Source organism: Barbus barbus (assembly GCF_936440315.1).
Source record: "Barbus barbus genome assembly, chromosome: 37".
Lineage (NCBI taxonomy): Eukaryota > Metazoa > Chordata > Actinopteri > Cypriniformes > Cyprinidae > Barbus > Barbus barbus.
In genome coordinates, this window is record NC_136715.1 from 18,325,530 (window position 1) to 18,352,911 (window position 27,382).

Genomic DNA, 27,382 nt, shown 5'->3' on the forward strand with positions numbered 1-27,382 from the left:
TCCAATGATATATTGTTTGTATAGTTTGATTAGATTAGGATTTAATTGTAAAATAGTGAAGTAAATTTAGGTGTCCCGCTGAGGGGACGGGTGACAGTTAACAGGTTAAAGACTTTTTGAATGGCGCAGGTTTTACTGTAATATCCAAGGTTAAATCAGAAACTTAAGCCTCATTTTCTGACTTATGTGTTGACTGTTTTATGTTTTGGGCCCAAGAGACCCCAATGATGTATGTGGAAAAAAATAATAGCAGTAATTTCAAAATGACCATATTTTATCTTAAAATTATTTTAATAGGTCTTTCTGATCTTGTGCCCAAGTCTATCTTTGTTGTGAAGGCATTAGTCTATTAAGTGACCTTTGAGTCATGTGTATAATTGAAACACCACCCACATTTAGCTATTTGTGCTGTTTTTAAAAAGACTAAATTGTTAAAACTTACTCATAATTGTCTGCTTTGTCCAGTTAAGCACCAACTTTTATTCACAAATATATATACACACACACATAAATTCTTTTGCAGCTTCCTCATTAGGGTGGAATACACTGGTTCTTGAGTTCTAATACTACTGGTAGTGACACACACACACACACACACACACTCCCTTTGTCAAATTGTTGAGCCCGCCCTAAAGCTCCAGCTATATAAGATGACAGAGCTGGCCTCAAAGGCACCATACGCTTCACGACAATTTGAGCATTTTATTTAGTATCTTCCCCTTTTGCGTTCATCTATCTCTGCATTCATCCACCATGTCTTTTTCCACCTTCCCCAAGACTTGCTCTGAGACCTGCTCCGAGACTTCCTCCTTCACCTTCCCCAAGACCTGCTCCGATACCTGTGTGAAGACTTGCTCTGAGACCTGCTCCGAGACTTCCTCCTTCACCTTCCCCAAGACCTGCTCCGATACCTGTGTGAAGACTTGCCCTGAGACCTGCTCCGAGACTTCCTCCTTCACCTTCCCCAAGACCTGCTCCGATACCTGTGTGAAGACTTGCCCTGAGACCTGCTCCGAGACTTCCTCCTTCACCTTCCCCAAGACCTGCTCCGATACCTATGTGAAGACTTGCTCTGAGACCTACCCCAAGCCCTGCTCTGTCTCCAACCCCAAGTCCTCCTTCAGCTCTTTCTCCATGACTTCAAAGTCCATAATCGGTCCTCGTCGTTGTGGTACAGTTGCACCTAAAGCCTACAGTGTCTATGGCTGTGGTTTTGGAGAAAAGACCCGCATCTCTACCTCCTCTTATCATTCGAATGCTTGCTCCCCTTGTCATAGTGGACAAGGTGGAAGATTTGGCACAAGAATCATGACTGGAGGGTGTTATGACTACCTCCAGAAGAGCGAGAAGGCCACCATGCAAGACTTGAATGACCGTCTGGCATCATACCTAGATAAGGTGCACTTTCTGGAGGCTGCCAATGCTACTCTGGAGAAGCAGATCCAGGAGTACTATGAAAAGAAGGGGTTGATCTGCCAGAGGGACTACAGCTGCTACTTCAAGACCATCGATTGCCTCCAGGAAAAGGTACAAAATTAGTAAAAATTACTTTACTATGAACAAATATAATACAAAAATACTCACTGTTTTATTATATATGATCTACATTTATAGTTTTCTTTGTCAATGATCTTCATTATAGATTAAAGATGCTACTGCCAACAATGGCAAAATCCTTCTGCAATTTGACAACACTAAACTGGCTGCTGAGGACTTCAAGATAAAGTGAGGTTTTTTTTGGAGCATTTGACATTTACAAACATTTTCATAAATTAGGGTTAACAAACCAAATTCTGTTTATCAATAGTAAAGTCTAATTTGTGTCCCTTTAAAAAAAATCCCACATTAAGGAATGCAATTTTTTATGATCAATATTATGGAACAATTTAGTCAGTCAGCCTTTGGCTGGCAAATATATAAACACAAATGTATGGATGCAAAAGAATGTATGTACATACATATACAGATGTTTAGCTATACATACACCGATTGTTTAGCTGATGAAACGTCTTTTTGTTTTGAAAGTTGTGAAATTATGTGATCTAGGACCTTTATACAGTGTGTAGCCTACATTGGAAAAACTCTGAAGTCCAACCCTTTCAGATTTGTTATCATAAAAGTCAATATGACATCTAACTTGATTAGGGTCTGTATAGCTTTTTGCTTGTACATAGATCATAGTCATGTTTAAAAATGATAATTTTTTCCTCTCTGATCTTTCCACAAATCAGATACGAGAATGAGGCAGTGATAAAGAAGTGTGTAAAAGTTGACGTCGATAACCTGCGTTGCATACTTGAGAAGACATGCCTGGCAAAATCAGACCTGGAGAGGCAGATCTGCGCTCAGCAGGAGGAGCTGGTGTATTTGAGGAAAACTCACCAGGAGGTTTGTAGCACAATCATTTTTTTAAATTTTGAATATTTTAATTGAAGATTAAGAACAGCAGTAGTTTCCTAAACCAAAATGCTTGAGTCATGTGTGTTAATAGGATGTGGCAGCACTACTGTGTCAGCTGACAGACACAAAAGTGTGTGTGGAAGTGGATGCTGCTCCTCAGCAAGACCTGAACAAAGTTTTGGAAGAAATCCGTTGTCATTATGAGACTATCATAGAAAAACACTACAGAGAACAGGAGTGCTGGTTCAAAAAGAAGGTGAGATTTCTGTCTGTCTGGTATTAGTGCATGTAAAATAATATAGCTCATTGACTCATGAGTTGAATAGCTCACATGATGTGCCTGTTTGCGACTCTCTTTAAGATGGCAAATCTGTGTAAAGATGCTGCCACCAACACAGAGTGCCTAGAAACCTCCACATCCCAAATCTCAGATTTGCGACGCACTTTGCAGAGTCTGGAGATAGAGCTACAGTCTCAGATCAGCATGGTGAGATGCAGTAAACACAGGATGTGATAGACAAGTACAAAAATAGAAAAGGATTGCGAGAGGCAGTGGAAAGAGAGTTTTGGTAATACATTGTCTGAAAGTTAACAAAGGGTTAACTAAAGTTAACTGTTAAGTGATAGCTTGATGTGTTAATCCGTGACTTCCAAAATTAAGTTGAGGCAAAGTGTCTATTCTTATGCACAAGTTTTCAGCATTGATCTTTAGATATGAGCAATTTTTAGCTAGCTGTTGTCTGAGGTTGTCTTTCTGCCTCTTTACCCACACAGAAAAGAGTGTTGGGGTGCTCACTGTTGGAAACAGAGGCTAAGTACAGCACTATGCTAGCAGGTTTCCAGAAACAGATCAACACATATGAGGCAGAGCTTTGCAAGGTGCGCAGTGGCATTGAGCAGCAGGGCAGAGACTATGCTGCACTCCTGGACATCAAGAGCCGTCTGGAGCAGGAGATCGTCACCTACAGGTGCCTCCTGGAAAAGCAGGACATTAAGTAAGTGTATCTTTTCATTTATGACAGTGTCACAGATAGTAGGTCTATAATATTGTATAATCTTTTACGTTACATAATTTATGTTATTTGAATATTTTCTTTTTTCATTTCTAGGTCCTAAAAAGGTTATCTCTCTCTATATTTACTCTCTCCCTCTCTCTATGAATATATGTGAATGTTTTTCTACCCTGCAGGTGGGCGGTGTAAACAATGAATGTAATGACGTGTCCTAGTAAAAGTTCAGTTTTAAATGCAACATTTTATTTAATTTAATTACCATTCACTGTAAGACAATTATTGAGTTGATTTGGAGATGTATTGTGTGCATTCCATATTAAAGCTCAGTTCCAATATTTTGGTGTCTGTTTAGTTATTTTTTCATGTTCACATGCATTCACTGCATTTTTCCATTTAGCGATCATGTGTAAACATATGTTGAATGCGGGCAAATTTACAATAGGCCTAATATGTATGTATAGCCTACTGAAATGGATAGAGGTCACGCATAGTATGTGGTAACAACTGAATTTTTACTACACATTCAAGTGTCATTCAAACTGTGAATTGTTCTGAACACACTTTTCTTATACTGAAATAAACTTTTAATAAGTGTATACTGCTCATTAAGCTATACTGCTTTTACACCTTAAACCTGGTTCTCAAACCTTTTCAAGCTGCAAACCACCATCTTATCTTTGACAATTTGTTAAGGACACTCTTCCTCCTCTCACATTATCTATTGTAAACATTCTTACAGCATAGGCATAACTATACTGCTGATTACTAAAATGTGACATTCTTGTAAGGCAGTCTCATCAGTCAGCAATAACAGATAGTTTTTTATAATTAATACACACAGCTCTGGCAGTATGAGCACACATCTAGTGTAGATAGTCATCCATATTTGAACTGAGTGGAAAATAAGCTGTAAATAAAAAAAACTGCTTTAAAACCCAGCAACACAACTTTATATCAGCAACAATGCTTCATGAACAACAACAAAAAAACAAAACAGCAAGAAAAATGCCCCCTAATACACATAATGGTCTGTGCAGACTCAGTCTTTTATGTTTGTCCAGCATCATATAACTTATTAATGGGGTCAAAAATCAGCTGTATATGAATTCCACCTATTTAAGAAAGCCCTAAAATGTTTTAGGTGCAATGTTATTGTCAAAATATTTGCGTTGTCATGCTTTAATTGATAGTTCAATTCAAACCTGTAAGACTTTCTTTCTTCATTTAAACATAAAATGAGAATATGTGAGAAATGTTTTTGTTTATTCAGTGAATAATGACAGAATTTCCCTTTAAAATGTTAAATATGTAAACTTAACTTTAGTGTTATCTGTTACTGTAACCTATAAACATTTTCAAATCATGTGCAAATATCATTTACACTTTATTTTAAAAACGTCTACCACCACCACCAACAAAATATCTATAATTCATCTAAATCATAATCTCAAGTGGTGTTCTATCGTTGATTTATGGATTCTACAGTTAAAGTTATACAAAATCTTGCATATTGACTCTCATTGAGTTTAATGTACTCATAAACACAGTCAAAATCAACTCTTTGCAGATGCCCAAAATTCCTATTTCAATAAGAGATACAAGAAATGTTTCTCTATCAGTCTTTAATGGTGAGTTGTTAGACAGTCAGTAAATACAATTGTACTACAAGGACCCTCCATTAGATTCTTTGTTTACATTTAAAATTGTTCATTTAACTTATGTACATTTGCCCGTTGTGTCAGCTGGTGTCATACACACAAATACCCCACCTGAAAGGCAGAGAAAAAGAGATTAATGAATAACATGCATCCTGAAGCTGACCCAAACAACCCCCACAACCTCAATATACTGCAAAAAGAGATATTGAATTACCCTGTTCTTGAGTCCTGTAAGAGGGGAAAAAGATTAGTGCATTAGTGGAGTCATTTCAGAAAAACATAATGCCACAGCTATTTCACCCAACGCTCAATGAAAAGATACCCTTACTTAATGTCCTGCTTTTCCAGGAGGCACCTGTAGGTGACGATCTCCTGCTCCAGACGGCTCTTGATGTCCAGGAGTGCAGCATAGTCGCTGCCCTGCTGCTCAATGCCACTGCGCACCTTGCAAAGCTCTGCCTCATATGTGTTGATCTGTTTCTGGAAACCTGCTAGCATAGTGCTGTACCTAGCCTCTGTTTCCAACAGTGAGCATCCCAGCGCTCTTTTCTGTGTGGGTAAAGAGGCAGAAAGAAAACTCATTATATTAATTCATAAGTAATTAATAAGTAACCATTTACAAAGTTGGCAAATATATGATGCCCTAGTGTTTTAAAATCTGTTTAGATTATAAAAATCATGTAGTGTATTCCAGCCTATATGAGCTCAAGTCACACAAAATGTTTATATTTGTCATGCTAGTCCATCTAATGCACCTGTGCATTCTAACAAACAGATGATTTCCTCACCATGCTGACTGTAGCTCAATCTCCAGGCACTGCAAGGTACGCCGCAAATCTGAGATCTGTGACCTAGAGGTTTCTAGGCACTCTGTATTGCTGGCCACATCTTTGCGCCGTCTTAAAGAGAGTCATAAACACACACCACTGTTATACTGTACTGTGATGTAGTCTCAGAAGTCTGGTGAAATATATGACGTCAAATTACCATCCACCTCTGGAGGACTCAAAGAAACAACGGATGAAGTCTCACCTTCTTTTTGAACCAGCACTCCTGTTCTCTGTAGTGTTTTTCTATGATAGTCTCATAATGACAACGGATTTCTTCCAAAACCTTGTTCAGGTCTTGCTGAGGAGCAGCATCCACTTCCACACACACTTTTGTGTCTGTCAGCTGACACAGTAGTGCTGCCACGTCCTATAAACACACATGACTCTGGCATCAATTCTTGACTAACCATCAATTTGCATTTTAATTTAAAACATCATTCCACACCAAGCTCTTCATAGTAGGCTTCATTTATGGCCCAAAGATCAGTTACACATAATTTAATCTGAGATAGACAAACTACGTCTAACCTCCTGGTGGTTCTTCTTCAAACATGCTAGATCTTCCAACAGACTCTTGATCTTTATCTCCAGGTCGGCCCTTGTCAGGGTCATCTGGCCCAGCAAGCGCCGCAGGTTAGCGACGTCGGCCTCCACAGTCTGTCGCACTGCTAACTCATGCTCATATCTAAATGTTGGATGTAAAGCAAGGCGAAAAAACTCACCATTCATATATGAAACACAATCTCCTAAAGGGATAGTTCACCCAAAAATGAAAATTCTGTCATTAATTACTCACTTTCATGTCGTTTCAAAACTGTAAGACTTTCGTTCATCTTCGTAACACAAATTAAGATATTTTTCTGAGATCTGAGAGTCTAAGGTCTAATTTTATAGCAACTGTTGCTATAAAATTAGAAGCACACAATTCCCTAGAATATCATTATATGCTTAAACATTAAGATTTGTACTCATAGAAATTACTAAAGTAGTCAAACATGCTCATTAGAAGGGGGTGACCCAATACTTTTGGCAATATAGTGTATAGCAACCCTAGTTTATAAGCAGAGGAAGATGCTATTTTTTGCTCAGCCTTACTTATATGAACCAGAATATACAAACGATGAACTAAGAGAGTTGGATGTGCTACACTCCTGCTTTAGCCGCACCACATGCATGCATTGTGGTACTCATGTGAATGTGCATCGAAGACTGACACAGAAGAGAAGAAATGGTTGAATAAAGTTGTTATTTTGTTCTTTGCACACAAAATGTGTTCTCATAACTTTGTAAAATAATGATTGAACCACTGATACCACATGTATTATTTTAATAATGTCCTTACTACCTTTCTGGGGCTTGAAAGTGGTAGTTGTGTTTCTGTCTATGGGAGGGTCAGAAGCTCTTGGATTTCATCAAAACATCTTAATTTGTGTTCTGAAGACGAACAAAGGTCTTCTGGGTTAGCTACGACATGAGGGTGAGTAATTAGAATTTTAATTTTTTGGTGAACTATCCTTTTAAGATGCTAAAGCTATCACGCTATGGTTACAGACAGAGGAATGTTATTTGAGAGAACTAACTTTATCTTGAAGTCATCGGCAGCCAGTTTAGAGTTGTCGATCTGCAGAAGGATGTTGGCATTGTTGATGGCAGCAGCTTCAATCTACAATGTAGAACATTGATATAAAATATATTAATGTAGTGCATACTATAAATGTTTTCCATCACTCCATCCCTTAAAAAAGTACAAGGAGTACCTTTTCCTTCAGGCAGTTGATGGTGCTCCAGTAGGCGCTCCTCCACCGATTTTGCACTGCAAATTTGGATAGCAACCAACTCTGCGATAACAAGAGGAAGAGATGCGGGTGCTTCCTCTTCGAATCGGCTTGACTATACACTTAGAAGCCACGGTCTTGGGACTGAGGCAGGATGATGTACGGACAGAGCAAGACATGGTGTGTGGATATGGAGATGAGATGAGACCAGAGAGGAAACCGTTAGAGTTCTCCTGACGAAGATGGAACCTTTGAGCCAAGCTCTGACCTTTTATAGAGGTGAAGATCCAGGGCGGCTCCTGCACTTTGTGGGAGGAGGCAGGGTGTGTGTGTGTGTGTGTGGAAGTGTTCTGTGCCAGCTTTACGTCCTTTGACAGTTAAGCTCAGAAAAAGGTTATGCATGTTTAAGGTTACGCAAGATTAGATTTTCTAAACATATTTTGTGAGAGCTGAATGACACTTTCGTTTATTTATTGTTCATTTAAAATTATTTATCTCCTTTTTTATTATACACTAGTCAACATTTGAAGTGGATTAAAACCTTTCATCAAAGTTGTCCTAAAAGCTAAAACCAAAATGCGTTCTTGTCTTAGGACAACTTTGATGAACTGTTTTGATCCACTTCAAATGTTGACTACTGTATTTTCCTCACAGTGCTATAGTGGTTTATACTTACCTGATCTGTCCTGCTAAAACTCCTGGTCTCAGACAAATAGTTTGTACCAAGTTGTAGTTTTATGTAACAGCAGCAGCTCTGGGCATGTGACCAAAAGAGATATTTTTACTGGTTCGTACTGGTATATATATGTGTGTGTGTGTGTGTGTGTGTGTGCTCCAATGGCAGCATGCAAATGTTTTGTCGGCTTGAATGCATTCATTCAAATTAAAATATGTATCCAATAAGTGTCCATAAGGCCATAAGTGTTTGAGAGAAATATCAGAATTATTACATTTGGGGTTGCTTGTGGACAAGTACAAAATTAATGAAAACTAATATCTAACTAATTCCTTAAATGGCACAGTGGGTTTCATTTTGTTCTGTTGAGAATTATTGTGATTTTATTTTCTTTTGAGAAATCATCCAATACACAGCAAAATCAATCAATTTTTTACAAGCGAATTTAGTTATTGATAACCGGCCATGCTGTATTTTATCTGTAAGCCATTGAAATAATAACTCATCCGCTTTATGGAGCTGGTGTGGAAGCATCATGGGTAAAGTCACGAACTGAAGCTTTCTTTGATGTACTCAAGTGGCTCATTTCTGAGGTCACCTTATTCTCTCTTTTATATGATTGAGCTGACTAAACCCCTTTAAAATGTCTGACCTGTGTAGTCGAGCATCTGCTTTTATTTGGCTATGAGAATAGCCAGTTACTTCAGTGACTGTAGAGAAAATTATAGCCTCACCCATGTCTGCTTTTAAATTAAGCTATGATTTAGTGGAGTTAAATGCTAATAGTTTTGAATAGTTAATTGATCACGTTGTTAAGAGTCACTAGGGCTAGATTAACAATGTGCTGTTGATTTAGTTAAATGTGTTCGGGTTAATAGTACATTAAGATTAAAAACAAAGATTAATGTACTATAACCCACCCTATGAAGTAGGTTTAAACTACAGTCAGAAGACTGTCTGTACTTGACATGAAGTGTAATGTCTCCTTGAATTTCTAGTAGATCAATATAAAATTATTTGAGACACATAGTACAACAAAACAAAGACATTAAAACAAAATGTGCTCCTGCATCTCCTCCATCGAACTGTACATTTCTGCAGAATGTTTTAGTTATCAACTGCATTGAATTCAACTTTAAGTCATTTTCACTGCTTGATTCAAAATGCATACAATGACCATGTCTATCAAAATCGGTGACATTTATGTGAACTACATTTGTAGGTTAGTTCTTTATTGTAGAATTTTCTTAAAAAACTGGCCCTCTAACACTCACATTCTCTATTCTTTTAATATTCTATCTTTCTTATTTTCTTTTTATTTATGCTTGCTACATGTACTGCATTAGACTATCCAGGACTTGCCACTGCACTATTGTCCTCATTTGTAAGTCACTTTGGATAAAAGCATCTGCTAAATGACTACATTTAAATGTAATTTTGATTTATTTATTTTTTGCTTCTGAGAAATACTTGCCGGCACTGAGAAATTAGAGCTTAGCCAATTATTGTTATTCATTCACTAACTGGGGTGGTATTGGGGTCAGGCAGTCCTCTTATTAGTGCTTTAAGTTGATTGTTGTGGTCCTTGCACAGATGCTCCTGAGCCAGATGTTAGAAGGGAGTATGATCATAGATCCTATAGCGTCTGTGATCTGTTAGTCAGAAAATCGTGTGATATGGCTTCTGCGGTGGAGAGTTGTATCTAAGTAAAGGGTCTTGTATGGGTGGGACAGTGGCATTTGTATTGGTCATGACAAGCTCATGATGATACTGTAGGTCAGAGTGCTACAGGGTTGTAATCATTAAAGTAGGTTATTGTTGACTTTGTGTGCGCATGCATGATTAAGTTTTTAATTGAGATAATAAACTGTCAAATATCTGTATGAAATGACAAACAATCATAGGTGTATCAAACAGGAAAATGTTAGGTGTATTATACGTACATGGTTATTTCCTCGTTTTTACTCTCTGTTGCTACACAGTCTTTATGTTTAACGGCTTGTCGAAATAATTGAACTCGAGTGAAAGAAAGTATCAACCAATTTGTAAGTGAAACCATCATTTTCAGCTTAATATGAAATTCTGCTGATCAAATATTCCTTGAGCTCATTTTCCACTGCTAAACACTTTTTGCCAGAGTTTCATACATAATAAATCATTTGTGATTAGTGAAGCCAATGAACCCAGGTGACATACAAACCCAATGCTCAGAATGCCAATGTAGTTACGTTTGACCATGATCTATTTTAAATCTGAGAATGATCTCTCTAAAAACACCATGCCATGAGATTATATTTAGAAGAGGCTCTAAAATGCTAACTAATAGGCTATTTACTCACATCTTCTAAGCATCCATTCAGTCTTTACTGTCCTGTACTGCCCCATTCATGTTCATCTCCCCTCTTCACATTAACATATGGTCCGTCCTGTGATCTGACACATATAGGGAGAAGTCAGCTAAAAGGAGCTATCAGGTAAAATGGGCCAAATAAGGTTGTAGCATCATATCTCTTAAATTTTTTTACAGAAAATCACAATAACTGATCTTGTATCTTGCATTGTTGCTTCAACACAAAGGCGGGCAGGACAGAACTTGTCAGAGAAATTGTAAGGTAATTGAGCCTGACAGAGAAAATTTCATGAATCACTAATAAGGGGTACTAAAGCAAAAAGTAAGCTTACCAACAAAGCAAAGTTTTATGATCAATGTTTTGACATGCTCTTTCAAATTAAAAAGGGTTTAATTTATAAAAGAAACCTTGATTTTTGTGAGAAAGGTCATTTTAGGTAGAAATGGCTGGTTAAGCTAAAATGGGCTGCACACACACACACACTTTTATACAGAAATTGAGGGTGAAAATAGTTTTATAGGCCTACTGTAGATATGTATCAATACAAAATCTTAACGGTCTTTAAAAAAATACAAGCATACACTCATACGTGCACACAAAAGACACCAATGCACAGAAACACACATCTATACAATATGATCAGTTCATTTTTAATTGCATTGTTTAATTAAATATTCATTCAACTTTCTATTTAATGAAATACATTTATGGTGTTGCTATGGCACACTAAAGACAATAGTGTCAATTTACTGCGAAAAATAAAATGATTTAAGCTGAAATGATCTGTGTTGTTCCCTTTTTATACTGGCCCATTTTAACTGAATGTTGTGCCATGGCTTAAGAAGGTACCTGCTGATACTCTAACTCTCATCATTTTAAAACTATTATACTTTTTCACTTTTAAAAAATATAAATATATTTAAGAGACCCATGCTAATTCATAAGAATATCATTATTAGATCTCATGCATAGCTTATTTGATGGTATTAGAAGTCATTTACCAAAATGTGGCCCAGTTTAGCTGATTTCACCCTATCTGGCTAGGATATATTGCAAAGTATTATTCTTTGTCTTTATTATATTTGCTAACAGCTTTCTATTCACAAGTCATTTAAAAAAAAATTCAGATTTCACTGATCTTGGATTTACTTCTCAAAATTTGCCATAAAACAATCAAAGGGATAGCTAGCATGTTAGCTTAGCACAGGATCAAAACACATTGAAACAGTATTTTCGCTCCAAGCTCACTTTACAACATTACACATGTTTTTAAATAACTTCTTTCTGTGATCTGATGTGGCTTCTTATTATAAAATGAGGCAAATTTTTATTTATTTTTTACCAAGATAAATGCTATGTCGATTAGTATTGCATTATGAATATAACTTTTACCCAAGATGGCTTGAAGAACATAGATAAACCAACCATTGTGTACGTGTGTGTATATATATATATATATATATGTAGTGTATTTAGTCTTAGTGTTTCATCAGTGAAAGTGTTTTTGTGTTCTTTTTATCGAGATACATCGATATCTGGATATCTTGTCCATTTTAAGGATTTACTGAAACGTCTTAAAGGCAGGACTGGATGATATAATTCAGAAACATTTTGTTATGCTGGTTTAAAGTCTCTGCACATCCTGATAGCAATCACTAAGGTTTAAATGCATGTATTTATATCGTATTTGAAATGCGTAGGACCATAAAATGTTTGATCAATCATATCCCTCGGCTGTCCTATCGGCCTGTCAACGTATGTAATTTATTTCCAAACCTGTTTGCACAGACATGATACGTCATCAGCGCATCCCATTACGCTATTGCAGACTGAGCGAGAATAGAAGGCGTTATTAGTGTAATATTATGTACTTTACTGTAATGTTTTCTCACCGGTAAATGAGACATGACGTAATCTGACAGCGTTGCATTCAGTGTTGCTGGTTAGTTGGCCTATCTGTACATGCTCATGCACTGTAAAACATTTCAAGCGGTTTCATTATTATTTAGTAACTAGTTCCACAGAAATTTTACGTTCAGTCAATTTCTAACTTCAAAGTGTTGCCTGAATTATTATTTTTTTAGTTGGCTCAACCTTTACTGAAATTTTATAGTGCACGTGCACGTGTTTTTATTAGTTGAGTCAGGGAGGGTTGGATCTTATGTTCAAAGCTAACTTGCTATTGCTAGCCTCTCCGAAATCGCCTACCCTACTTTTAAATTATTACTTCTGTGAGGCATATTTGGAGTATGAGGGTGCCCTCCGGCCTCCGGTGTGAATGACACAGATATTGTTTAGTGTATATATTTATCTTGTTTAGCATGACATCAAGCTCACCAAGCGCAATGCGACTTGTGGAATGAGGTGGTTGTATGAAAAACAATATCTACATTTTAGCTGTCGTGGTTTAAATGAGTGTGGTGTTTTTGAGCTCCGTTTTATGTGCTGTTTTCAAGAGTTGCAGATGAGGAGGAAGTTTTTGAGAGAAAGAGAAGAAAATGTGAAAAAAGAAGAGGAGAAACTCATGCAGCTGCAAGGCAATGTTCTGAAACAACTACATGAACAAGATGCTTAGAGCGTTCTTGCCCAAGAGATCATTGCTCTCTTTCCTGCTCAGCAGCTTTATAGCTGATACAGCCTACTGCAAGAGTTAAGTTATACAGCTACAGTTGTGTTGCTGTGTTTTAAAGCAGGTTTAATTTTTTATCAATCTGTATTTACAGCAATTTCCCTGTCCACTCAGTTCAAATGTGGATGAATATCTACACTAGATGTGTGTTCATACTGTCAGATCTGTGTGAGGTCAGTATCAAGTAGCTTTTTTGGAGGTGTTTTTTGTTTGTTTTTTGTTAACTCACTTGTTTCATAGGTTTTTAAAATTCTAAAAGCTCTTTATTCCAAAGATACTACAAGCTAGTCAGTGTATTCTGTAGCTGTATTGCACTGTACTGCTTTAGAGGTAGGCTATTGCAATTATTACAACAATAATAAAACAGTGCATTGACAAAAAAAGGAAATTAGCTTTTTTTGGTACTTAAGTACTTTTAAAGCAAGTACAGTGTCCAGATTAGGCAAGTATTTTGCAGTATTGTTTTTTTACATTAGCTTTAAATTGAACTTCATTAGTTTGATCTTTAATTTTTCTATAATCATTTTAAATGATCAGTGAAAATGATATTACATACGAATGAAATTTTAATTAATGATGATTCAGTGTGCAGACACTGGGATAATTAATGGGATAATGTCCCAGTCAAGAGATAATTAAAATGTTTTAAAATATTTAATTTAAAGTGTGAAACAGCGCCTCCGTCTGGTCAAGGAATGCAGACGCTGCATACAAACAGAAATATCACATATCATCCAGAGGGAGGCGATATAGTAACAATCATTGTAGTAGTCAACACAGTAGTAGTGTATCCCTGTTAATAAACAAGTGCAACGCCGCTGAATATATATATATATATATATATATATATATATATATATATATTTTTTTTTTTTTTTTTTAAATGTTAACAACTTGAAATTGAGACAATGCCATTATTTGGAATTGGCAAGAGTGAAAAGATTTTATTATGATTGATGTTTTAATCATGATTCATCTCTAAACCTTTCTTTCACTGTCATCATGCCGATACAAACGCAAAAGTCTGGGTCTCGGTGTATCGCTCAGGCTGCGCTGCAGTGTCTATTCTCAGGCGCGATCCCACTACTGATCATATATATATATATATATTTTTTATTTTTATTTTTTTTTTAAATGTTAACAACTTGAAATTGAGACAATGCCATTATTTGGAATTGGCAAGAGTGAAAAGATTTTATTATGATTGATTTTTTAATCATGATTCATCTCTAAACCTTTCTTTCACTGTCATCATGCCGATACAAACGCAAAAGTCTGGGTCTCGGTGTATCGCTCAGGCTGCGCTGCAGTGTCTATTCTCAGGCGCGATCCCACTACTGATCAGCACGGGGGCTTTGACCTGCTCCGTCTCCGACCTGGGCCGGTTCACCCCTCCTTAGACGACCTGGTGGTCCCGAGCTCCCCCAGGAGCACCATATCGATACCGAACTTAGCGCGGACACCCGATCGACATAGTCCCCTGCAGCCCAGAAGCCCTGAGCTCCAGCGATCCGCCAGCCTCAGCCTCCCAGTAGCTTGGATTACAGGCTCCGCCACTGAACCCGGCGAGAGACAAGAGTACCAGCGCTGCTGTTCAACCTGCTAGTGCAACCATACAGAAATTAGTTTTTTGAAACAGATTTGGTATATTTTCACAAGCCAGTGGAGTAATGATGGTGAAAATTCAGCTTTGCGTCACAGGAAAACATTACATGTTACTTAAAACCTATTCATATAGAAAACAATTATTTTAAATTGCAATAAAATGACACAATATTAGGCCTACTGTATATTTATCAAATAAATGCAGCCTTGGTGAGCATAAGAGACTTCTTTAAAAAACATAAAAATCTGAATTGTTTCAAACTTATGTCTGGCAGTGTAGGCTATATTTACACTAAAACCATTTAAAATGAGCAGAGGCTGTTTGTTCATCTATTGTGTTTCTCCGGAAATCACTTTTGCCCACTACTTTATTTTTTAGGCCAAAATAATGCATGCGATTTTATTTATTTATTTATTTGTTGTCGTATAGGAGCCTCGCCCATCCCGTTGGGCTCCGTCTGGACCAATACAGAGTGGCATCGGTGAGAATCAGAGCCAATGAGAGGACAGGATTCCAGTGATGTAGTAACGGGACTCACATCTGCGTTTACTGCCATCAGCCGCAAAGCCCATGCTCACGGAATCGAGAGTAATATCAACTTTAAGGTAAAAGCGGCATTTCATCTCACGCATTAATGCACTTTAATGGGTTATTTAGACTTGCTGGAGCAAATACTCGTGGTTGAATAGTGTGGATAGTTCATATGTTTAACATTTACACGGCCTCAGCCTTCTTGCTAACGCGATCCTTCCGCTTTGTTGCAAAAAAGAGAAGCAATTGATCCAAAACGACAATGCATCGGTTTGGTTATGAAAAATATGGACTGCTTTTAAATTTCCAACATGACGAACGTTTTCAGGCTGTATGACTGGAACCGCTGAAAGCTATTTTGACTTGACACATGAGTCTCTTTCTGTTTCTTCCTCTGTTCAGATGCAGTTTATGCTGCTCTTTAGCAGGCAGGGAAAGCTGCGGCTTCAGAAGTGGTACGTGTCGCTGTCTGACACCCAGAAGAAGAAGATCTCCCGGGAGGTCATTCAGATGGTGCTGGCACGCAAACCCAAGATGTGCAGTTTCCTGGAATGGAGAGATCTGAAAATAGTCTACAAAAGGTTAGAAAACCATGCTGAGTGATGTGGACTGCATGGAAGGACAGGTCCGCTGTATTTGGCACTTTCCATTAATATGATAGACTTGGGTGTTCCCTGACTTAAAAAAAAAAAAGAAGAAAAAAAAAATGTAGGCATAAATCCCTTGTTTTTTTGTGTTGTGAGACAAGCTATTAGTAGCTAGTTTCAAAAATCTTTATTGTTTGTATCAAGCTCTTGAAATGGTAAACATTCTCCGTCCCACATTAGAGATCTTGACAAAATTAAAATGACAAGAAACACTCATTTTAACTTTTGCTTTAATTTTTAAGTGCCTTGGGTCTGGAAGTGTACATTTTACTCATTAATTTTTCCTGTAGGGAATTTTAAAGTTACATGAACCAAACCAACACACTATAAGGAGAATCACAACTTCGATTTGAAGTAAAAAAGTATTTGAAAATCAGATAAGATTGTGTATTTACCATATATATATATATATATATATATATATATATATATATATATATATATATATATATAATTATATTTAATATATATATTAGTGATGTCAAACGATTAATCGCATAGAAAATAAAAGTTTTTGTTTTCATAATATATGCTTGTGTTCTGTGTATATTTATTATGTGTATATATAAATACACTCACATACAGTATGTATTTTGAAAATATTTACATGTCTATATTTATATTCATATTATTTATATTATAAATAGATATATTTAATATAAACTTAACATTTTTTTCTAAACTATATACATGCATGTGTGTGTATTTATATAATCGTAATAATATAAACAGTACACATACATATATTATGTAAACAAAAACTTTATTTTGGATGCGATTAATCGTTTGACAGCACTATATATATATATACACACACACCAGGATTCACTCTGTTAAACACGATTATTTAAAAATGTAAGTTGAAATAATATGGGCTGATGATGGCTTCAGCAAAAGCATATTGATTAACAACCTCGATTTAAAATTAAATATTAAAAATCAATTTCCCTAATGAACCTGTCATGTTATATTTGAGTATAGTTTAGGGTTTTTTTATATATTTGATACAAATGTATGTTTTTACTGTCAGTTCTCAACTTTTGATCTATTATATTGCACAGTTCTACATCCTTTGATATGGTCAACAAGGTAGATGAGAATGATTGCTCGGGACAAAATGATCTTGTTTTTAAATGGTTTGTACTAGGTAGATTTACACTGCAGCTAGACAGAAAGAGGAACAGAGAAAAGCATTTCAGTTTCTTTGTACTGTTTGAATTGAGCTTATTTTGTATTTCAGATATGCCAGCCTGTACTTTTGCTGTGCTGTGGAGGACCAGGAAAATGAGTTGATAACCCTGGAAATCATCCACAGATATGTGGAGCTGCTGGACAAATATTTTGGCAGTGTGAGTGTCAAAATATTTAGTGTTTATGTCAGTATTTGCTTTTTAACCTCAAGAAAAATAGCATCTTTCTCCAATTACTTGCCCTGATAATGTTCCAAACCTGTATGGCAATGACTCCAAAAAGATGAATCGTAATTTAAATGTGATTATCATTTCTACTTCTTTCGATTTATTAAGCATATACTTGTCTGTGATATTTGCCAATTTATCCTGAAAATGTTTAATTTTAATTTTGCATTTAATTTATCTTATGCTGGTAACAAGCCTCCAGAAGTTTTAATGATTGCGGTGGCCAGATTTCAAGTTAAAATCACCCAATCAGAGCTTTTTTCATAAATCCATCCATACATTTTCTGCCCAGTGACTTAATTAATCTTCCCAACCTGGCAACCAAGTGCTGATGAGCTGAAAACACTATCAGGCATGTAAGCTGGAGTTTAGCAAGTTTTATTAAAATATTCTGCTCAAATAAAAGTGTAATACAGCCAGTTAGTGTTTTCTTTTACAAGGTCATTTTTGCTGTTTGCTGCGACTAAATCTGTGAGCAAACCATGCGAGTTGACCTTCTCTTGATCAGATTCTGATGAAACATAAACAAAAAAAATGAACTACAATAACTGTGATTAATAGTAATGACCAAAATAATCGTGATTAACCTTTAACCATTATTGCTTTATCATATTAAACCAATGACCAGATTTGTTGCTCTATTTAACAGCAATAACTCATTGTGAAACTCTGTATTTGAACACCAGGTGTGTGAACTGGACATTATCTTCAACTTTGAGAAAGCCTATTACATTCTGGATGAGTTCATACTGGGTGGTGAAGCCCAGGAGACATCGAAGAAGAACGTTCTGAAGGCCATAGAGCAGACTGACATGCTGCAAGAGGTGAGGAACACACATATTGCATTTTTATTTTTTTAGTATATGAAGTGACAATTGGGCCTTTTCTAAGTTGTTGAATGAATTTTCTCTCATTCTTATCTCTTAACAGGAAGCAGAGACACCACGTAGTGTTCTGGAGGAGATTGGATTGACATAAATGATGAGAACTCATCCTACCCAAACACTAACACACTTCTTCCTTTTTTTTCTTTGGGCATTTTTTCTACATTTGTATTTTAGGTTAGCTTGCAGACAGAAGTAGTGATCAGCACTTCCTGCATAAACAGTTAGATATTGACGCTTGTATTTCTTCTGCCAAACATCTGAAGGAATCAAGCATGTTGAAATGTTCACGCAACAATCTCTTAGTAGTTATGCCAATTTCCCATAGTGTTCAGCGGTTTGGATTCAGGTTTGGATCAGTACATGTGTAGCAAAGTTTAGTGTCAACATCCTCACACAACGTCTTCTCTGTAGATTTTAAGCATTACCTCTCACCTTCAGCTGCCTTAAAACACTAATTTCCAGCTCACACCGTTGCCAGTATCTTATGCAGCTCTCAGTAGATCCGAGTCAATGGGCTGTCACTGTTCAAGACCAAGCCTTGCTGAAGTGTTACGGACCAAACATTCTTATTCAGCACCAAAGGGGGAGATAGATAATGTAAACGCAACATTCAGAATTTTTGGGCATAAATTCATAGATTGTATTAAGGCACAAGTAAAAATCAGTATTAGTGAAGTCTTGACTAGAAACACTGTAATGATTTCTTCCTGTAAACACTTAATTAGTTCAGGCATATCAGGCATTTGCCATTCAACAGCCAACTGTTTTATTTCCAATGCCAAAGAATCTTCTCCACCACCCTCATGCCTTTTTCCTTAAAATCATCTTCGTATGCTGTCGTATTATACTTTGATTTTCCGACTTCCTCTTGAAAATGTATTTGAAGCTTCATCACAACAAAAGAATAAAGTCAGAAATTGCAGCATGTTGTGCAAATCTTTGATGATCTTTTACTAATAAAAATATTTGATACTCTTCATAAAATGGAAATTCCTCGTAAGTGCATCTTAAAGGGATAGTTCACCCAAAAACTGAAGGTTCTGTTTGTTCTAAACCTGTATGAATTTCTTTCTTGTGTTGAACATATATTTTATGATATTTATGATATTTTGGAGAATGTTGGTAACCAAAGTTTCTGGTCCCTACTGACTTTAACAGTGTTTTTTACATACTATGAAAGTCAAAGGGGACCAACAACTGTGGTTACCAACATTCTTCAAAATATCTTCTATGAATAACAGAAGAAGAAAAACTCATACATGGAACAACTTGAGGGTTAGCGAATGATGACAGATTTGACATTTTTGGGCTAACAATCCTTTTAACAGGGCGCTATGATTTCCGCGACAGACGGAATCACTGAATCCAGTCATAAAGGAATTTGCTGTACAACGCGGAATGCAACAGAATTTGCCAAATCAAGAGTAGGTCAGTATACTTAAATCAAAACGTGAAATGGACTAGTGTGTGAATATTAGGCCACAAAAGATTATTTATATCCTGCATGTTCTGTTTGTCTCTCTGTGAATGAATGGTGCAGCTGCGCGTTCCCTACACTTCAATAGCAATAGAGGATACAGTGCCCTCCAAAAGTATTGGAACAGTAAAGTAAAATTTGCTCTGTTGGCTGTGGAGTCAAGACATTTACAGATATGATTAAAAGATGAATATGAGACAAAACTACAGAACGTCACATTTTATTATTGGGTGATTCAACACATAGATGTTTTACCAGCTAAGAAGTTCAGCACTTTTAGAGTTCATCCCTCTATCTGATGAGAGCGTAAGTATTGGAGCAGTTGCCTCACAGGTCTTTCTAAGTGATCAGCTGTGTCCTGTTGCATTAATTCTTCAGATATTAAAAGCAGGGAATGTGTTTTATCAGTTATATCCATTACTTCTGCATTCTGAATCTTGCATTCGATGATGACACACAAACCAGGATGAAGACGAGAGATCTGACTTTGAGAGAAAAGCAAGCAATTTGGATGCTAAAAGAAAAGAGGAAGTCAATTAGAGCTATAGCAAAAACAAAGGGCATGGAGAAATCTAGAGTTTGGAAACCACCAGCGACACCAGCAACCAACAATGACCTGATCGGCTGAGAAAACAACAGTAGTTGATGACAGACAAATCATAAAAGCTGTGAAAATGAACCATAAAAGACGTGTCTGTAAAATCACCAACAACTTCCAGAAAGCTGAGGTGATGCTCTGACAATCTACTGTCCTCAGGAGACTTTGACACAGAATTACAGATGCTACACAGCAAGATACAAACCTCTGACCAGCACCAAAAATAGAAAGGCAAGATTAGAGTTTGCAAAAAAAAGCACAAAGGTGAGCCAGAAGAGTTTTGGAACTGTGTTTATGGACCGATGAGACAAAGATGAACCTTTATCTAAGTGATGGGAAAGCAAAAATATGGAGAAAAAAGGGAAGTGCAAATGATCCCAAGCATACAGCCTCATCTGTAAAGCATGGTGGAGGTGATGTCATGGCATGGGCATGCATGGCTGTCTCTGGAACAGGCCCTCTCGTCTTTACTGATGACTTAATGTATGATGACAGTAACAGAATGAATTTGGAAGGGTACAAAACCATCTTTCCTACCAATATTCAAGAAAATGCCACCAGATTCATTGGAAAGTGCTTCATATTGCATCAGAACAATGACCCAAAACACCCTGCCAGTTCAGTCAAGGAATTTATAAGGGCAAAGAAATGGAAAGTCTTAGATTGCCCAAGTCAATCTCCAGATTTAAATCAGATTGAACATGAATTTCACAGCTGGAGAGGAGAGGAAAGGCAGAAACTCCCCAAAACAAACAACAATTGGAATTGTCTGCATTAAAGGCTGGGAAAAGTATTTCAAAGGATGAGACCAAGAGTCTGGTGATGTCTATGGGTCACAGACTCACTGCTGTGATTGTGCGCAAGGGATCAGCAACTAAATAATAGCGTTTAATCTTTTATATCTGCCTTATGTTCAACTGTCCCAATACTTATGCTCACATCAATGAGTGGGATGAACTCTAAAAGTGCTGCTCTTTTTATTTGGTAAAACATGTATGTGTTGAAACGGCTAATAATAAAATCTGAAATTCTGTAGTTTTGTCTCATATTCATCTTTTAATCATATTTGCAAATGTCTTGACTCCACAGCCAACAGAGCAATTTTGTACTGTTCCAATATTTATGGAGGGGACTGTATATGTAGACCTCATGAGCATTTGACAGTTTCATGTGAGAAAAACTATCCCCATATTATAGGCCATACAAACAGAAACTTAAAGGTCTTCCATAAAAGCTAGGTTGAAGAAACTGTAACAGAAATAATATATTACTTAAAGTAACGGACCAATGGTAGTACTACTATTAATATTGTTTCTACAACATTATTTTTTTAAGGAATATTTACCAGAATTTATTTAGCAGAAAATGTAAATACAGAAAACAGTATTTCTGGTGATGAATGCAAGACCTCTCTAATCATTTCATCTGCTTAAGCTCTGCTCCTTTAGATTGGATGGAGGCAGATCTTAAAGTGAGATTCATATCTGCCTTCATCCAATCCACAAGTGAGGGACACAAAATATATGCTGCTTATGTCCGTTGTCACAACTTTAAATAAAATGATCCCTAAGATCTGCTTACGTGACGTCTTGGAATTTCATGCTGAAAATGAACAAAATATAATTTCTTTCACCAACACTTTCAGAAAAGACTAGATTTAATTACAAATATACAGGAAACGTTTTCATCAGCAAAATCAGGAAAACTAGGGATTTTGTTATGCAAACTAAAATAACAACAGCTGCTTTAAGACAACAGAATCACAGTTTATGTATTTTATTATAATCTATCCAGACTGTGTGATGTCATCGGATTTGGTAGCATCTGTAAGCGCACAATGGATTTCCTCTTCTGGATGACAGCCCTCCAAATTTGTGGTCTCTACTCCATCTACTGGTGAACCTGTGCTGGATGCCACAGCTGTACATTCTTCTGATTTAGCCGGCGTCTCATCACACTCCTCATTCCGGGAGTCTTTGTCAGACTCCGAGCTTGAGCTGCGTGATTTACTCTTCTTTCTTTTGTGTTTCTTTTTGCCCTTTTTCTTCTTCTTGCTCTTTTTAGAGTGCTTGTGGTGATGTGCATCCATTTGTTCAGAGTTTTCTGGGCTTTGGCTTTCCATCCTGTGACTCTTACGTTTCACATACCTGTTTTTGGACAAACGTTTTGGACTGTCTGATTTTGACGTCTGTCTTCTTGAGTCTGCTGAAGTACATTCACCTTGCTTTAACCGGTCTCTGCTATGGGATCGGCTCCTGCTCCTTCTGGATTGCTCTCTCTGAGACATCGATCTCCTTGTCATTGATTGCTCTGACTTCCTTGTCTCTCTGCTTCTGCTACGACTACACTTTTCCCCATTTCGACTATATCTCCCTCTGCTGTGGCCCCGCCTCTCCTGGCTACGACTCCGCCTCTCTCTGCTGTGACCCCGCCTCTCCTGGCTATGACTCCGCCTCTCCTGGCTCCATCTTCCCCTGTAACTGTACCGCTCGCGGCTGTGGCTCCTTCCATCTGTACCCCTGCGCTGGGATATGCGCTCAGGACTATTTCCACGTTGGGAACGCATTCCATCTCTGCTGCTCAAATGGCGACTAGAAAAGCCTCCACTGCGATCAGGGGACATATGAAGATCACGATCCGCCTCCCAGAATTCATTATCTGGGTTTCTGAACACATGGAGGAAGTTGCAGTGTTTTCCTTTTGGACATTTCCGCCTGTCAAAAAGTCCTGCAAACATAAGAAAAAGAATATAAGGGTATTTAAAGAATATACATGTACATACAAAGAAAGGCTAAAAAATAGTGATAGAATGAAGAAAGTTTATTATCTAGACTAATGCTTTCCTTACCACATATAGCTGTCTTCCATCTTGTTACTGGGGAAAATTCACATTGCAGTTGTTTTCCAGCATACCAGCGGCCATTAAACATCATGAAAGCTTCTCTACATTGCTCCTCTCTGCAGGCATGTAAACACAGATATCAAAATAAGATACAACAATAGTAATTTCTCCTCTGCAGCAATGTCTCTAATATAATAATACTGGACTTACCTGTCGTACTGAACGTAAACATTTCCTCTCAAGTGAGGTTCATAGTTGCAGCTCACCTATTAAAATTTGGGGGAAATAATGATTGTTAATTTAATTTATTTATTAATTTGATTTAATACAAATTTAGAAACATTTAATAAATCACATTTAATAAAAAAATATATGTATTTATTTTAATACATTTATTTTTAATTTAAAAAGATTAAATTATAAAAGTGAATTTTAAACCAGCGCTATCTTAGTATCATTAAGATGCAATTATTTATTTTGAATCTGAAAATACCGATGTGCAAATCTTGTCGCATCATACCCCAAAAGACTTGAGGCTTGAATTAAGGGTTTGAATACTTATGCAATGTACTTATTTCAGTTTATTTTTATTTTTTAATAAATTTACAAAGTTGTGACAGCTGTGTTTTTGCGTTGTCATTATGGTGTATAGACTGGAGTATAGATTGATGTGGGGAAAAAAAAAAAAGTAATTTAACAAGCAGTTTAACATAAGGCTGCAACATAAAACGTGAAATAAATGAAGGGGTATGAATTCTTTCGCAAGGTACTGTATATATATATATATATATATGTGTGTATGTATGTATATATATGTATATATATATATATGTGTGTATGTATGTGTGTGTGTGTGTGTGTATATATATATATATATATATATATCATAAGTATTGGGACAGTAAATGACAAAATTGCTCTGTTTGCTATGGAGTCAAGAAATATGTAAATATGATTAAAAATATATTATATTTTATATACTTTATTGTTATTTATTTTATTACAAGTAGAAACATTTTAGTTTCACTTTTAGTTAACAATAATAACCCTGATTTAAATATTAAATTACATTAAACATTTTATTCTAATTTATTGTTTTTATGTTGATGATTTTTAGGTTTTTAATTTTAGTTACCTTGAACTGCACCACCCTCCCTGCGTTCTTGAACTCTGGCAGAGCGTCCTCATAGAAATCCAGGAACTGCTGGTGCATTTCCTCCTCGCTGTACTCAAGACTGGCATCAGTGTCATAGTCATCCCGTCTGCTCTGTTCCATCCCGAAGGTCACAAACATCCCCCTCACCATCAGAGTTGTGCTGGATGCTGGGTGCTCATGCTTTCGGGAACACCTGCTCAAAAAAATCATCATTAATATCTAAAACCTGACCAGAAATGTCATTTTGACTGTCAAAACCAAACTGCTTTATAAATACATACCGGTCTCCAAACCTACAAGCGCCTGTTTTAAGGAAGAAGGGGCAGTTTGCCTTGTCCTTTTCTGTTCCATAATCCTTTGGGGCATCAGGGTTTTTCCAAGGACCACCATTTTCCAGCTAAATGCAACAAAATAAAGGAGACTTTGCATGATTTTAACAAACTGCATTTTCTAACTTAAATTTGACATGGAAAGCAAGATGTTACCTGACTCTCTGCTTGATCCAGCATTTTTTGTACAGCTTCCTATAAATGGTGCAAACATACACAGTATGGTGTGTGAAAGTCTGTGGTGTGCAAGCACATGTCTGTTAAAATTGGTTAAGACAATCTGTCAGATCATTTGTACATTGTCGCCTAAAGTTGTAGGTATTTTGTAATTCAAATCTTTACAGCAGGTGTTCTCAAAACTTTGGGGCCTTACAGCTGAGAAATTTTCCTAGGACACCCTCATAATTATAACAGTCATTAAGCACATGCATGGTTAAATTAAACTGTAGTAATCAAAAAGCACATCTAATTAATTCAAACCATAAATGTATACAATTGAACAATTTTCTGAAAGTTGAATAAAAATCGTATATTTAGGGCCCTGTGAAATTTACTTTTTTCTCAAAAAATAAAGATGAAATAAATTTCTTCTGTTTTATCTCTTCTGTCTAATCTAAACTTAATATTACAATATGAAATGTTTTTATTTTATTTTAATTATTGATTTATGCAATTGCCTGTTTTAATATTTATGGATTTGTGATATAGTATAAAGTTCTTAAAAACTGTGGCATTAACAAATTACTCTTTTAAAATGTAATCAAATGAAAATGTAACAATTCCCAATTCTTCATTGTTTTTTGGCAAGCAAAGTGATGCACGACATGGGTTTAATGTTCAAATTAAAACAGATATTGTGATTATTCATTTAAAAGTTGTAAGGATTGAGAATCCCTGGTTTACTGCACATAATAATTATGTTCTCTGTTGTAGCATCAACAAGCAACATTATCACTATACACCCAAGTGACATGAAAAGATACATGTTCTTCATTGGAAGTGGACACTTGCTGCATTAATCATTTTTGTGTATCTTAGTTAAGGAAATGAAGACACAATATTCTGCTAAACAAACAAAATCACACACTGTACACATGAAAAATAGACTTATGGCACATGACGTGTATGTAAAACCATGACTGACAAACTGGAAGCCTTTAAAGGCTGATTTGTCTCAGGTAGCAAGAGATGTTTTGATATATGATGTTGATACAAGGTGTAAGAGCAATAGAGGATATATGTAGACATCTGCATCTTTATCCTCCCAGTGCTGGGATCACCTCTCTCTCTCTCTTCTTCTGCTCCTTCTGCTCCCGGTCCTCTTCATCTTTCCTTTGCTGCTCCTCCCATTCCTCTCTGATCCTCCTCTGTGGTTACAGAAGGAGATATTAGAGCATTATAGGTATAAACTGAGATTCAGCCAGGTCATTGCAGAACGTCATGGATTTAATGTGACATATTTAATTTCACAGACTGCTCACCTCTTCTTCCTCCTTTCTCTTTTGTGCCGCCTCTTCTCTCTCCCTCTTCAGGTTGAATTCTTCCTGTGCAATCCTTTCTCTCTCCAGCCATTCCTGGTGCAATCGCTCACTAGATTGTAAAACAGTGTGACAAATTTACAGTTTGTCCAGTTAATAATAATTTGTCCTATTGATAATAGCTTATCATACTGAACTTTAAAGGACAAACCTCTGCTCATCAGCCATCTGTTCTTCCTCATCTTCAGTTTCGTGCTCCTCATTTTGTGAATGATCAAGAGCTGAAAAAGATGTGTTTATCTAATATGACAGCTATATATATATATATATATATATGCAGATTATAACATACATAACACAAAATAAATTCTGTAAATACAGTTTAACTATAATGAAATTACAAATTATTATAAATTACCTGCTTCTCTTAATTTAGCAATAGCTTGACGTTTCCTTTTCCTTCTCTCTCGTTTAAGAATAGCTCGTCGTTGTTTTTGACTAAAAAAGAGATTAAATAAAGAGTGATTAATAAATAGCAAAGATTTTTTTTTAAAATGTTTGCTTATTAATTTCTGCACCGCTACAGAATAACACCTGAGCACAACCGAAGCAGTTTCACACTCATTCAACCGACTCTGAGAGTCCTGTGGCTCCGTCTGAAACGAGCAACTGTTATTATCCGTCATTTTAAAACATTATTTACACATTTCCTCTCAATAAAGGCAGCAGCACTGTTCACACCAATCATACAACGCGCGCGCAAAGATGACGTCACACTTAATGTCGTAAAGCTCGTGAGTGCGCGTGCTCAGAAGTCAATTCACTTTAGCGAATCGGTTCATTTGAACGGTTTCAATGAACTACTTCCTTTGTAAAACCATTAAATGAACCTGTTCATCTGAAACATTCACTGTGTTCTTTATTATTCTTTCATCACTGTTGTTCCCTGTATTAATAATGATGATGATGATGATGATGATAATTATAAATGACAGTTTTCTTGCCTCAACACACCTGCATGGAAGCTTCTAGTCTGCCTAGTAAGAGCTTGATTAGCTGCTTCAGGTGTGTTTAATTAGGG

The 27,382-nt window shown here is 36.5% G+C and overlaps 3 protein-coding genes and 1 pseudogene across 4 annotated transcripts; 2 read left to right on the forward strand and 2 right to left on the reverse strand.

The window, feature by feature from the left end:
* Nucleotides 1–1,308: 1,308 nt before the first annotated feature.
* Nucleotides 1,309–3,399, forward strand: LOC306856758 (keratin, type I cytoskeletal 42-like; the record flags this gene model as incomplete). The annotated part of the gene is made up of 6 exons (XM_079396196.1): nt 1,309–1,527; nt 1,643–1,725; nt 2,232–2,388; nt 2,492–2,656; nt 2,762–2,887; nt 3,175–3,399. The coding sequence occupies 6 exons, from the start codon at nt 1,309–1,311 to the stop codon at nt 3,397–3,399; spliced, it is 975 nt and encodes a 324-aa protein (XP_079252322.1).
* Nucleotides 3,400–5,395: 1,996 nt separating this feature from the next.
* Nucleotides 5,396–9,090, reverse strand: LOC306856629 (keratin, type I cytoskeletal 15-like; annotated as a pseudogene). The gene is made up of 7 exons: nt 9,087–9,090; nt 7,659–7,714; nt 7,482–7,564; nt 6,430–6,586; nt 6,104–6,268; nt 5,860–5,978; nt 5,396–5,615 (listed from the first exon to the last, which is right to left on the reverse strand). The product of its transcript is annotated as a keratin, type I cytoskeletal 15-like (transcript).
* A 5,519-nt stretch (nt 9,091–14,609) lies between these two features.
* On the forward strand, nt 14,610–20,097 carry LOC306857233 (AP-1 complex subunit sigma-2-like). Its single transcript, XM_079397062.1, has 5 exons — nt 14,610–15,543; nt 15,872–16,050; nt 17,357–17,465; nt 18,221–18,358; nt 18,465–20,097. The coding sequence occupies exons 1-5, from the start codon at nt 15,436–15,438 to the stop codon at nt 18,510–18,512; spliced, it is 582 nt and encodes a 193-aa protein (XP_079253188.1). The 5' UTR covers nt 14,610–15,435; the 3' UTR covers nt 18,513–20,097.
* Nucleotides 20,098–21,828: 1,731 nt separating this feature from the next.
* Nucleotides 21,829–27,062, reverse strand: zrsr2 (zinc finger (CCCH type), RNA-binding motif and serine/arginine rich 2). The gene is made up of 11 exons (XM_079396997.1): nt 26,896–27,062; nt 26,720–26,799; nt 26,513–26,582; nt 26,305–26,413; nt 26,104–26,190; nt 24,980–25,018; nt 24,776–24,891; nt 24,474–24,687; nt 23,549–23,604; nt 23,345–23,454; nt 21,829–23,223 (listed from the first exon to the last, which is right to left on the reverse strand). Exons 1-11 carry the CDS (start codon nt 26,985–26,987, stop codon nt 22,283–22,285), a joined length of 1,914 nt encoding a protein of 637 aa, XP_079253123.1. The 5' UTR covers nt 26,988–27,062; the 3' UTR covers nt 21,829–22,282.
* Nucleotides 27,063–27,382: the final 320 nt, after the last annotated feature.

Coding starts and splice junctions, on each gene's coding strand:
- LOC306857233 (XM_079397062.1), top strand. CDS start 15,436: ATGAGAGGACAGGATTCCAGTGATGTAGTAACGGGACTCACATCTGCG. Junction 15,544..15,871: donor AGAGTAATATCAACTTTAAG/GTAAAAGCGGCA, acceptor TCCTCTGTTCAG/ATGCAGTTTATGCTGCTCTT. Junction 17,466..18,220: donor TGGACAAATATTTTGGCAGT/GTGAGTGTCAAA, acceptor TTTGAACACCAG/GTGTGTGAACTGGACATTAT.
- zrsr2 (XM_079396997.1), bottom strand. CDS start 26,987: ATGACGGATAATAACAGTTGCTCGTTTCAGACGGAGCCACAGGACTCT. Junction 26,800..26,895: donor ACTGCTTCGGTTGTGCTCAG/GTGTTATTCTGT, acceptor TCTCTTTTTTAG/TCAAAAACAACGACGAGCTA. Junction 24,892..24,979: donor TGGATCAAGCAGAGAGTCAG/GTAACATCTTGC, acceptor TGTTGCATTTAG/CTGGAAAATGGTGGTCCTTG.